The 12174-nt window shown below is 48.7% G+C and overlaps 1 protein-coding gene across 1 annotated transcript in view; it reads right to left on the reverse strand.

The window, feature by feature from the left end:
- Positions 1-263: 263 nt before the first annotated feature.
- The window catches only part of LOC144934548 (neuropilin-2-like), a 45259-nt gene continuing 33348 nt past the window's right edge, over positions 264-12174 (reverse strand). Inside the window, exons 10-13 of the mRNA XM_078860456.1 lie at positions 10208-10405; positions 8494-8638; positions 4496-4570; positions 264-2760 (exon numbers count right to left, since the gene is read on the reverse strand). Of these exons, the coding sequence (XP_078716582.1) occupies positions 2123-2760; positions 4496-4570; positions 8494-8638; positions 10208-10405 (1056 nt within the window). The 3' untranslated portion in view covers positions 264-2122. The remainder of the gene's footprint in view (positions 2761-4495; positions 4571-8493; positions 8639-10207; positions 10406-12174) is intronic.

The raw sequence follows: 12174 nt of genomic DNA on the forward strand, positions 1-12174 counted from the left end.
GTCACTTGTCAATTGACGCCCGGTCTTAAAAGCCAAGCGAGAAGCCTGCTGGATAATACGCACATCCCCAACGGGTGAGCCTCAAGAACTGGGCCGAAGGGGTCAATGCTGGAAAACCAGCCCCCGCTAGTGGACTGACCAGCCCTGACCCAAATTGCTGGCTGTGTCACGCAAATCAAATCACCTCCCCCACTGCCGACGACCTTCCAGAATCTATTTCATGCCGTCCATAATGCTCCCATGTAAATATATACACACGCCTACGCTGTCCCAGCCAACTTTATTAAAAATATCAATGCACATAACAAAAACGGTTTAAAAAATATCATTATTATACAAAAACTGCCACTATGACCATACGTTTTAAGTAATAATTCGGGATATATTTTTGCACTTGGGTTGTATGATCTCCAATCACTGGCGGGTCAGTTTTTTCTTGTGGATTTTCAAAATCCTGAAAAAAAAGAACATTCAAAAAGTGCATTTTAAACAAAACAAAAGGAAAGATTGGCGATTTGACTCACGTCACTGGCAAGAAAACACAGCTCATTACCCTGCTTGCAATGTGCAGAGTTGTTCATTTGTTAAGCGGAGAATTTAAGCAATGTTGAAAACCGTGATGCTCAGTGGAGTATTGGAACATTTATGAAATTGGCTGGGGGCTTGGAAAGGGTGGAATGGATTGTATTTTGTTGGTGTGACACAAAAGTGTGCTGCTTTATTTGGACAGAACATTCAAACAAACCAAACAGCCCTAAAAATGTGGTATATTAAAAAAGATGCATTCCGACCAATTTTACAAAGCAGATCCTGAATTGGCTCTGTGGCAGAGATGCATGCCTTGTGAACTTCGACAATCTTCATGGAGAAATAAATCTTCACGCATACTCTGCTCATTAAACTCCACACCACCGCGCTTTGCCTCTGCAGACGCTTGACGGGCAGGGCCCTCACTGTGGTACTAAGCCTCTAGCCCGTGTGGCTGGCTTGATCACGCGACTCAGCAGGAGCAAGCCGGAGCAGAAGCAAAGAATAACAGGAGGAGGCGTGCTGGATGGAGACGCTTGCCGCTGTGTCAAATGAAATATGCATTTGCTGCTCGAAAGCCGCTCACTCGCACGCACGCACAGACTCGGGCAGGAAAGCAGGAAAAGTTTCCACGGCGGAAAGAAAACTCTCGTGCTGCTGCCGAGAGAGTTTTTTGGTTTTGGCTCACGAGCTTTTCGGGAGACATCCAGAGTGTGAGATGGAGTGCAGTTCACCGTCTCTCAAGGGGCCACCCGCCCCAGAAACTCCAATTCTCAGCACTGAACCCGCTGGCATGTGAGGTCCCGGAAACCGGACCGCGTCTATCGACACTGCGGTGCCTCAGGTGTTGCTGGCAGAAGATTAAGAGACTGCAAGTGTGCCTCTTCTGCAGGCATCCTCCGACAAGCTCTTGATTTAAGATGCTTCGTTCACACTTGCCCTCAAATTTCACTCTATTGTTGCACAGCAATGAAGGTGTAACATTATTTAATTTATTCCCTTCGTGTTTAAATATTCCAATACAAATGCTGCACTGGCAAAACTACACATTTGTGTAAAATGTGCTTTTGTGTGATGTGGCCAGTGGCAGTGTGTTGATCTGATCGAGTCCCCCTTACATGAAGTGGTTCCTCTATTTTCATTAGCCTCGGGCAGGCAGTGGGGTTCAAGTCATTTGATATCAGCACAAGAGGCAGAGAAATATCTCAAAGGAAGATGAGTGGGCTTAAAACCCCTGCGCGTACGTTTCACGCTGCTACTAAAACTGCAAGTAGATCCCGCTTTGAAGTTCTTCCACGTGAAACGTGTCTTTGTCGCGTTTCCATTACCCACGCAAACAGCATCGGCAGGAAGTTGCATGGTGTGACGAGATAAAGCTTCAACGTTCCTTTCCCATACAGTCCAAGTTCCGTTGCTGCCAGTCATGCTCTTCGTCTTCAACGCGTTTGACAGTTAAATTAAGGGGCATCTCACGCGGACCGCTGCAATGCGGAGATCCACGACGTGCGCGAGTCCAAGGGTAACGCTGCGACGATGGGCCCCGTCCCCCATAGGCCATGCCCCTCCGTGACTCGCGGGTGCGGGCGGAGCGCCTTCACACGATGGAGGAGGAGGCCGAGGAGGCAGTCCGTGACACGACGCTGCTCTTGTGCACGACGTACTGGTTGGGGCGACAGCGCCCGCTGGCTCTGCCGTTGGACGAGGCGGCCCCCGTCTGGGCCGGGTGCCCCCGTGCTCGCCCGCAGCAGCAGCCGCCTCCGCAGCAGAAGGGGCAGCAGTTACGACGCGAGCGGCAGAGCAGCGCCGTCGCGAATATGGCACCGAGCGCCACGCCCGTGCCGCTCAGCGCGATCACGGGGATCAGAAACCAGTCCAGGCTGCGGAGCGCCTGCTCAGAGTCCTTCTCCTTGCCCTGCGAGTCGGAGTTATTCTCCCCGTTTTCCAGAACATCTGCCCCGTCCTGCGCGGTGGGGTCGGGGGAGTTTGACTCGGAGCCGGTTGGCCCGGCTGCCCGGTCGAAGCCGGCAGGGCCGCCGCCGCCGCTGCTGCCGGCGTTCTTGCCGCCCCTGCTGCCGGGGTCACCGGCGTCGGAGTCCCCCGTCGCACCGCGGCCCGCGGGCGCGCGCGGGGTCGTTGCGACGTGAGAGAGGCTCCACGGCGGTGGGGAACGCGCGGCTGCGGTGTCGCGCCAGCTGCCGTCACCGCTGCCCGGCCCCAAACGCTGCCCGATGACTGAGGGATGAGATGGAAAGAGAAGACAACAAAAACGAGTTGTGGTTCATTTTAAGTCTACTGTGCTGTTCGAGTCCTTCCTATTCCAACGTTGCATGAAACAGATATTAGGTTAGTGGGGTTTTTAAGCGCATGGATTTATCAAACAACCGTGTTTGCGATCTCAAAATCAGAAGCATCAGTGGCGAAGCTATCGAGCGTACAGGCGGTGCAACTGCACCGGGACCCACGCGCCGGAAAGGACTCAGGACTCAGGCTACAAAGGAGGGGAGGAAACGGACAATCCACTGCTGGATGAAGGCCTCAAGTCACAGCCATCTCTCAACTGCCAGCACACTCAGCCGCTACACCACTGTCACAGGATACGCTTGCATGGCATTCATAGCAAACGTGCATAATGTGACAGGTGCTAGGTGGATTGTCACATTATGTGTATTGGTATGAAGCCTCCATGTGCTAATCCTACAGCAGCGGCATAGCTCACGAGCGCGCAGGCAATGCAACTGCACCACGATGCGTAGGCCAGGAGGGGGTCTAGGCGCTGGACAATGAAGAGGGAAAAATTGGATAGGGGGCCCCATTTCACGACTTGCACCGGGGCACATGCCAACCACGCTACGCCACTTATAAAGAGCAAAAAAGTAATAATTCCATTTAAATTACATCGAGGAAACATAACTTTTGGAAAAAATACAAATATAAGTAGAAAATAGCAGTCTTGAGAACATGCTGCTTAAGTTGTGTTTGTGTTTACGCCGAAATTAACACTTTGCTGGGGGGGTGGGGGGGGCACTGCAGATGTAAGTGTCACATTGCAGGGCTGTTCAAACAGCAGGCGTCCCACAGGCGTTGTGATGAGCTTTATGCCTGTTTGGTGGTTTCATCACCAGCGGCGGGAGTGTGGGGGGGGCAAATAAAAACCAAGCAGAAGATCTCCATGGGAAGAAAATGGATGACGATTTACTCATTTAACAGTAACACTAAACAAATGAACATCTGCAGAAAAGTACATATTCAGCCAAAAATAAATGTCAGAGTCGGATGTGAAATGTTATTCTAATATAATTTCATTTACAGTCCTTTAATCAAACCATTACTGGGTGAACGCTTCCCCGTGGCTTTCTATCATGGGGTTTGTTTAACCAGACATCTCCGCACTTGTTAATATGGGTTGGTGAAGGACTGATATCGATCCCAGATTGATTCAGATATCACCAATGATGTTAGCCAATTGTGACTGGGAATCGAACTCAGGCCGCCAGGATCATAGCGTATTGCAATAACCACTGCACTACCAATCCACCCTCGTCTTAACATTCAGCTTGCTTTGTTAACCGTTATTGGAAACAGTGCGCGTGTGTGCGCTAACGAGTCTGGGTAGCAGTAGTGTGTGTAGCGGTTAGCGCGCTGCGCTACGAACCTGGAGACCCGAGTTCGATTCCCGCTCACGGCCAACACCAGTGAGGATTATCTCAACTGGTCCTGGGTCTCCCCTAGGTTGACTCAAGCCACAAATGAGTAACTGGTGTGGTCTGCAAACATCGCCACTGGAGAGACAAAGGCGGCTAGGCGTGGTGTTGGCCAATCACCCCCTTGTGTGCAGTGCCGGTCTTCAGAGGTGCTCGATGTCACTTGCCCCAAAAGTATGTTATGCCTATACGGGGGGGGGGGACCTTTGTCTTTGCAAAACGAGTGACACAAAACTGCTGAAGAAGCAACACAGCTCCGAGGTTACCGGTAATTGTGCGGCCCTGCTCTTCGTCATCATCCCCCTCCGTGTCGTCTGTCTCCATTGCACTGGAAGTGGTGCCTGTGCTCCCAGTGGGGGTGGGAGGGGCGGGGGAAATGAAAGAGACAGAGGGAGGGGTGTGGGGGGGGGTAGGGGATGGGGGGGTCACAGTGTCAACGTGAAGAGTCCTCTCCGAGTGAAGCACAGATGGAGGATGTGTGCGAGTTTGGAGGCGCTTCCGACGATGCCCTAATTCTCTCCAGGCAGATTCTCAGTTTGTATGGCTTGCTTCCAATACAATTGTAATGATTTACCCCCTCCCGTGGTTTGAAGAATTGTCACGGTTGAAGGGGCCACGATTGCATTCAAGAATGTATTGGATTTGGCCTGCGTTTAGATGTCTCGTTTGTGTTGTTTTTCGTTACTCTGTCTCGTTCTGTGAATGAGCATAAACATGTAACAAGTCGAGTGTAGTTTGCAAATATTAACGAATTCATTCTTAACTAATTGATTATTATACAATTCAGTGACTTTATCGGGAGTGGCAGGATGGATTTCAATCAATGCATCACGAAATGCCTAGTTGCTTGCCTCAGCCAATATGCAGCACGTTTACTTATAACACACAGGTAAAAATAAAACCTTGGAATAGTGGGTGGAGAGGCTATCTTTATCAGCAGGTGAGAGCCCATTCAGCCATCAATTCTCATTTGCAAGAGAGAACTGGGCCAAAATAGAGCCTGAGAAAAAAAATTATAATCTGGTGATATTTTCACTCTTGGGCATATTCTAAGATCGTGGGAAAGTTACGCTTGTTTATGAAGGGCAGAGGGGCCGGGGACTGCAATAGACAATGATATATCACTCGCCACTGATGTTGGCCATGGCTGGGAATCAAATTCAAGTCTCTGGGTTCAAACAGCAGTGCAGTAACCACCGTCTCTCACCTTGAATCCATATGTCAATTACCTGCGGTAAAACTGATCAAACACACAACTAGCTTGAGACCATATCGCAAGTGCTCTAAAGAGACCGAGCGCGGTCAACTAAAACTGCAACATGAAGATTATTGGCATGTTAAGACAGAATTAAACATGAACATGCATTTCGATTTAAAGCTTTCGTGACTGCAGGGATTCATCTTCTTGGTTCTTTCGGTAAAGTCACGTAGAAGGGAAATAATAAAATAATAAAAATAAAACATAATAAAATAATTCTCACGACGTTTCGGCCACAACGCAAGCAGCCGTCCTCAGGTGAAGAACAGGTCAGTCGGAAAGACAGCGTCTCAAACGGTGCCGTGTTATTTAGATCAGACGCTGTCTTTCCGACAGACCTGTTCTTCACCTGAGGACGGCTGCTTGCGTTGTGGCCGAAACGTCGTGAGAATAATTTTATTTTTATTATTTTATTATTTCCCTTCTACTTGACTTTACCGAAAGAATCAAGAAGATGAAAATACATCTTTCAGCTCATCTGCACCATCGGCTGTCCCAATGCTTGTAAAGTTGGTCGACAAGATACCAGCCACTGCTTGGGTGGTCTGACTCGGTATACGGTGGCCCGTGAATGAGAAGCGGTGGTTTAAGCAGCGCCGTGTTATTTAGATCGAATCTCGAGCTGGCCCTGGGGTTCCAGTGGCTACACTGGGTACAGTTAAATGATCTCGCGTGAAGCGAGCTGGAAACTTGGCAATTCGGTTGTTACAGTCATTGTTGATGGCCACACCTTATGAAGGGGCGGGGGGGGGAGAAGTTCCGCACGTGGAACTCGTTACTGCAGTCTGCTTGCGGAGTAATGAGCCTTCGAGGTAGTGGAGTTGTCAACCTTCACTGTGTAATCATTTAACAAGAGGTCTTGTTGGCGCAAGGGCCATCTGCGCAAGAATCCAGTGAGTCCTAACTACCACAAGACATCATGTATGTATGTGGAACTTCTTTCGCATTGTACGTAGCCAACTGTGCTGCTCTGACACTGGTGATTTTCAGAATCCTATTTTCTAAGCAACGCATGGAGAGCGGTGTTGGAGTGGTCCGGCCATGGCTAACAACTGTGGCTTGTGATATCTGAATGGGTTCTGGGTACATTCTTCATGAACTAGCACTGACAAGCAAGGTGAAGTATGGTTAAACGACTACTATAATAGACACGTGTGGGTAAGACTTCCTCTAGCAGTGGATTGACGAAGGGCTAAACGTTGTTATTATTATTGACAAGCCATGTAACAGTTCATTACCTCTGACCCAACCTGGGCGATTTGATGAACTATTATAATTTGAGTTCACGATTCAATTCAAGAACCCATTGTGGCGAATACAGCACCTCAAGTGGTTAACGTAAACCAATTGCGATACGTATAACATGTACGAATCCAAAAGCAGCCGATTCAGACACGTGACCCAACGTACCACGAGCGTATGGGAACAATGGGAATCGATTAACGGATGTCGTCGTTAACACGGCTAATATTTACCACTCCAGGGTAGTCTCCAAAACACTCGCCTCTACCTCGAGGCTGCCTCCGCAAATGGGAATCGACGCAACTCAACCCTGGTTAGAAGCATTGGTGGATTGCGTCTCCCTTGAACCCTGGTGCCCCCAAGAAAGGAAATACGAATGGAGTTCGAGAAGGACGTTTTTGATAATTGGTTCTTTACCCTTCTATCTGGCAACAAAACTGACACCTTTTTACAAGGAGTCATGTTTGCATAGACCGCAATACCTGCAGTCATAATACAAACAAAAGAACATAACTCTGATAATGTGCACTGTCCTTAAAGTTGATTGATCCATACCCGAGACAGCTTTCCTTAGAGCCTAGTCTCATATGGGTTGGACCAGATGACGCCAAAAGGCGCACAACTCAAAGACAATGCACCATCAGAGTATGAGAGCTAAAAAGGTGTCAGTTTTGTTGCCAGATAGAAGGGTAAAGAACCAATTATCATATTTTTACTGGCAAATGAGGTTCCCATAGTGTAGATGCTTGCCCCGAGCTCTCATACTCTGATGGTGCATTGTCTTTGAGTTGTGCGCCTTTTGGCGTCATCTGGTCCAACCCATATGAGACTAGGCTCTAAGGAAAGCTGTCTCGGGTGTGGATCAATCAACTTTAAGGACAGTGCACATTATCAGAGTTATGTTCTTTTGTTTGTATTATGACTGCAGGTATTGCGGTCTATGCAAACATTACTCCTTGTAAAAAGGTGTCAGTTTTGTTGCCAGATAGAAGGGTTAAGGACGTTTTTGTTGTTGTTCTTTCTGTGTGTAAGTACGAGCGAACGTACCGGCAAGGAAAGGAAGGCGTCTAATGAATAAACAGCGTGAGAGGAACGCGAAGGGGGTGGGAGAAATTAAAAGGAAGGAGCTAATAGATGTAGGAAGGAAGGGAGAAGTAATCCCCCACACAGTGGTCGTGGCAGAGGGGTCAGGCGCGATCAAATTCCACCTCCGTTCGGAACCTTCCTTCCCTGCCTGGTTGCGGTGCTGCGTGGTGCCCTCTTGGCCTTCGCCCGTGAGCTCTCGCTCGCAACAACAGCGCCACATTCACCGCGCCCCCCACCGCATGTGCGCGACCTGACATGACACCGCCAACTGCCTCGGTCTCAGGGGTGGGAAATCGGCACGGGCGCTCAGGTGGCAAAGCCGAAAGTGAGTACGCAGACAACTTCATGGTTTTCGCTCGATTTTACGGAAGCATCATTAGGCGTAATTATAATGAGCTGATTGCTTATGCACCCGAGTCACACGACAGATGACAAATAGCGGTTATTACCAGAGGATCACTTTCAAGGGACGATAGATTCTTCAGCTCTCCGATGCGTGTGCAAGCTTTGCGCCACGTGTTTGTTTGGCATGACGTCTGGCGCTCCGAAGATATACTCTTTGTTCGAACGGGGAGCCCCCGTTTGCGTTCAGGTTTGGGCCACGAGTGGCGAGCAGGGTACTCGCGAGCGACCGGGAAAAGCTAGCAACAAATCACTCGCGGTGCCATTCGCCAGTACCGGGAGCGTCGCACCCCAGGACCTCGAGCCGAACGCCGATTCCGTTGGTCGACCACTTCTCGGGGAAGAGGCGGAGGAAGCGGGCCAGCGTGGCATTTATTCGGCGAAGCTCCGGCTTGTCGGCATTGGAATTTCCTGGGAAGATCTGGGAACGTTCAAAAGGTGTCGAGTCTGAGACGAGAAACATTTTGCACCAATTTGCTAGGCAAAGTATAATGTGTCAGGATATTTTTTTAAAAAATGTGCCATTGCATAATACTTTGCTTGGAGTTTGGGCAACTGCCCAAAACATTGGCTCACTATATATTATTCAGTCACAGGACAATGATTGTTAGTGATGACTGTGGTACATTTTATCCAACAGTAATTTTATATCTGCTGGCAATGCAGTCTTGGGCCAAGTAAGACATTTTTATGTACGTATTAATCATGATGACGGAATGAACTCGGAATGTGGTCATCATCATCATTATATGCTAAATGAAGGCCTCCCCAAACTGTCGCCAAGCTGTGATGTAAAGCAATCCACCTAGCACGTGCATACGAGCCAATTTCATCACTCCATCTCCTCTCTTCATTACCACTGGCCATAGTCCCTTCGAGTTAAGTGTCCTAATGACTTTTCTTAGCAGTCAAAACTATTCTTTAAACCTGCATGGTTTCTCATCCACGTTTTCATCTTTATTTTCTGTCTCCCAACGAAATGCTAAGCATGCATTACTCTCCGCTTCCTTGCATACTTTTCCGTTTCTTGTCTCCGTGCAAATGTGATAATTTCTATTTATGTTTTCGGAATTAAATAAATAAAACACTACATTAATGAATCTCTCCGCAACGTTTCCCCGGAGCTGGCTGCCTGCACCCCTGAGAGGCCGTTAGAGCCACGGCCGCCCTCATTAAATGGGCCCCCTGCTCAGCCTAACGCACGACTTGTCGGCATACGGGGGGGTGGGGGGGGGTGAGGGGGGGACACCCCACCGCAAAAGGACGGCCACGCTCAGCCTAATCTTCGTTGTCGGCGAGTTAATCTGCAACGCGTGCCGAGGTGTTACACTCAAGACGCCTCCGAGTTGAAGCGCCCCACCAGTGTTAGGTGTCGGCGCCAAATCGCGGTTTTATCCGGCAGAGGCGGGGCACAGCCACAACTCACGGCCCCAAGGTTCTGGGGGGGTTGGGTGGAATTATTAAAACTGGGACGTGTGCCTCCCTACCCACTGAAGGTGCAAGCCCTGCAATTGCTCGCTCACAGAACTGCCGGTAGAAGAGGGCTTTCCACGAGAGAGAGCTTCCGGAGAACGCCACTAAAGCGTATATTGGGCCTACGCTGGCCAGGCGTCATCAAAGAGGCGGGATTACCAACACTATGCCCCGCAATGCGCCACCTACCAACTGCGACTAACTCTGGTCATGTAATACTCGGCGATTGTTCATGGAGGGAGTGATAGCCCCCGTTCTCACTGGGGCACTACCTATGGCCACTGTTGGGGCTCAACATGAAGATGACAATTAAGACAATGATGAAGATGGTGATAATGGTGAAGATGATGATGAAGACGATTATGAAGAAGATGATGACAATGATGATAACAATGATAAAGACGTTCAAGATGTTAACGATGAAGGCAATCATAATAATCAGTGACGACGAAGGCGAAAACCAAGACGACGACGAAGATGATTGCAAAGATGCCACGGACAATGACGGCGAGGTCACCTTGTCGGCGCCTGCCGGGTCCTGCACGCCGGCCCAGCTCTCCCCGTCGAGGCTGAGCTGGAGCCGGAAGCTGCGCACAAACACTTTACTCTCGGTCTCCAACGGCAGCCGCAGCGGGAGCCGCCGTCGCTTCGTGGGCCCGATCTTGGCGCCCTGCAGCAGCAGGCCACTCACCTGGCGAGTCGTCCCCAGGTCCACCTGCACGGAGGGGGGGGGGGGTGCCATGGCACGAGACGCACACACACACACACTCGTCGGCCAGTCTAGAACGCGTGAGAGTCAAGCGACCTGCGAGCGTGTTTTCCACCATGTTGACTATGTCAGCGACGATTCAGTCACCGCCAACCCGCCGCTGGTGACGGAATGGATTGTCTCAGGACGGGGTTGCCAATCGATGACAACATGGATTGCTCGTTGGGCTTGCGTTTGTCGTTTCGTTGGTGTTGCTTCTCACTGTATTTCTGGCTTGTACAATTTGTCAGCTACTCATGTCACAAATTCTTTAATTCGCACACGAAACGTAAATGAATGATTCTCTTGTGTAGAATTCAATGCATGCATGTATGCAAAACAGATTAATAATTTTCACGTAATAACTCGATTTATCTATATGCCAAGTACTGGCCCAATTCAAAACCATGTTTAACTGTGAAAATTGAAAATACTTGATTACGTTTACTCAACCCTCAGTATTATTTCTTGATTGTGTAAATATTACGAGAAAAAATATGTAAATTAATTATCCAATTAGGCTAAGTTTAGTCAAAGAACTCCCCATGCTCGATACAGCATTGAAAGGCCTTCATCTAGAAGTGGAGTAACAAAAGGTTATAAACTATTACTAATTGTAAAGATTGTGACTGTGTCCACATCATTCCTGTGCAGTAGGGTCCAGTATTGCGATATTTTGGAAATTCCACAACAATGAGTGCCTTTCTAATTGTGACTTTTCTTTCGTGTTGTGCACGGTGCTTTTAGCGCCACAGTGCGTGGATTTGTAGCGTTAATTTTCATTTGTTTGCTGGTGACTTTCCGTATTTCATATCGGAATCGCCTCCAGTGCTGTTGCTTCTGGCGGCAATAACAGTTGTTTAAAAGTCTAATTATTTATGTTGTTATTTATTTTTTGCGGACAAACCCTGCGTCAGCTGTAGATGAGAAAGGCTCAATTGATGTCCGGTAGACAGCGACGTCGTGCAGGCGAAGGAACCTGGTATCTGCCGCAGGTTTCACGTGTTCTTCCACCCTACAATTATTTTGTACTAAGATTAATTCCAAACGGAACTGAACTCTAATCAGTCCAAATCAAAGGCAAAGCTAATCCTAATGAACGTGGCTTCCAATATACGGGTCTCCCAAGGGCAAAGAGAGCAACAACTCGACATTAATGTATCATGAACAGCTTGGTTGTTTTGTGAGGAAAGGGGAAAGTGGGGGATGCTAGGATGTGTTTAGTCAAGATCGGCTGTTAGCATGTCCCTGCTGTCGGTCTAGGAACTCCCCAAACGTATGCCCATGCTTTTTGGAAGTATCATGAGAATTTTAAATTTTTTACGAAGATTTTAGGGTCGGTTTTAATAATTCACACAGCATTGCTCTTCCCCTTGCTCAGAATACGTGTTCACTCGATCTTATGGATGGGCACATTCTGTGCCTTTTGGCACGTTTTTATGCATCAATTCGTCAATCGAGTTCAATTAAGCTCACACAATACACATATCGGCCTGTGAACGTAATATCATCGATGCTTTTCGATTTGTAAACGTTCAATGGAATGGGTTCACATCACCCCTGCAGGCACTAGAGGCGCTACTATGCACTCCAATGGGTTCACATCACCCCTGCAGGCACTAGAGGCGCTACTATGCACTCCAATGGTAAAAACTAAAATCGATTATTGGACTGAATTGCGATTCTCATTCACCGGGTGGGAGTGAGGTGGGTGAATTGTACCACCCCCTAGATGT

Source organism: Lampetra fluviatilis, chromosome 10, assembly GCF_964198595.1.
Source record: "Lampetra fluviatilis chromosome 10, kcLamFluv1.1, whole genome shotgun sequence".
Lineage (NCBI taxonomy): Eukaryota > Metazoa > Chordata > Hyperoartia > Petromyzontiformes > Petromyzontidae > Lampetra > Lampetra fluviatilis.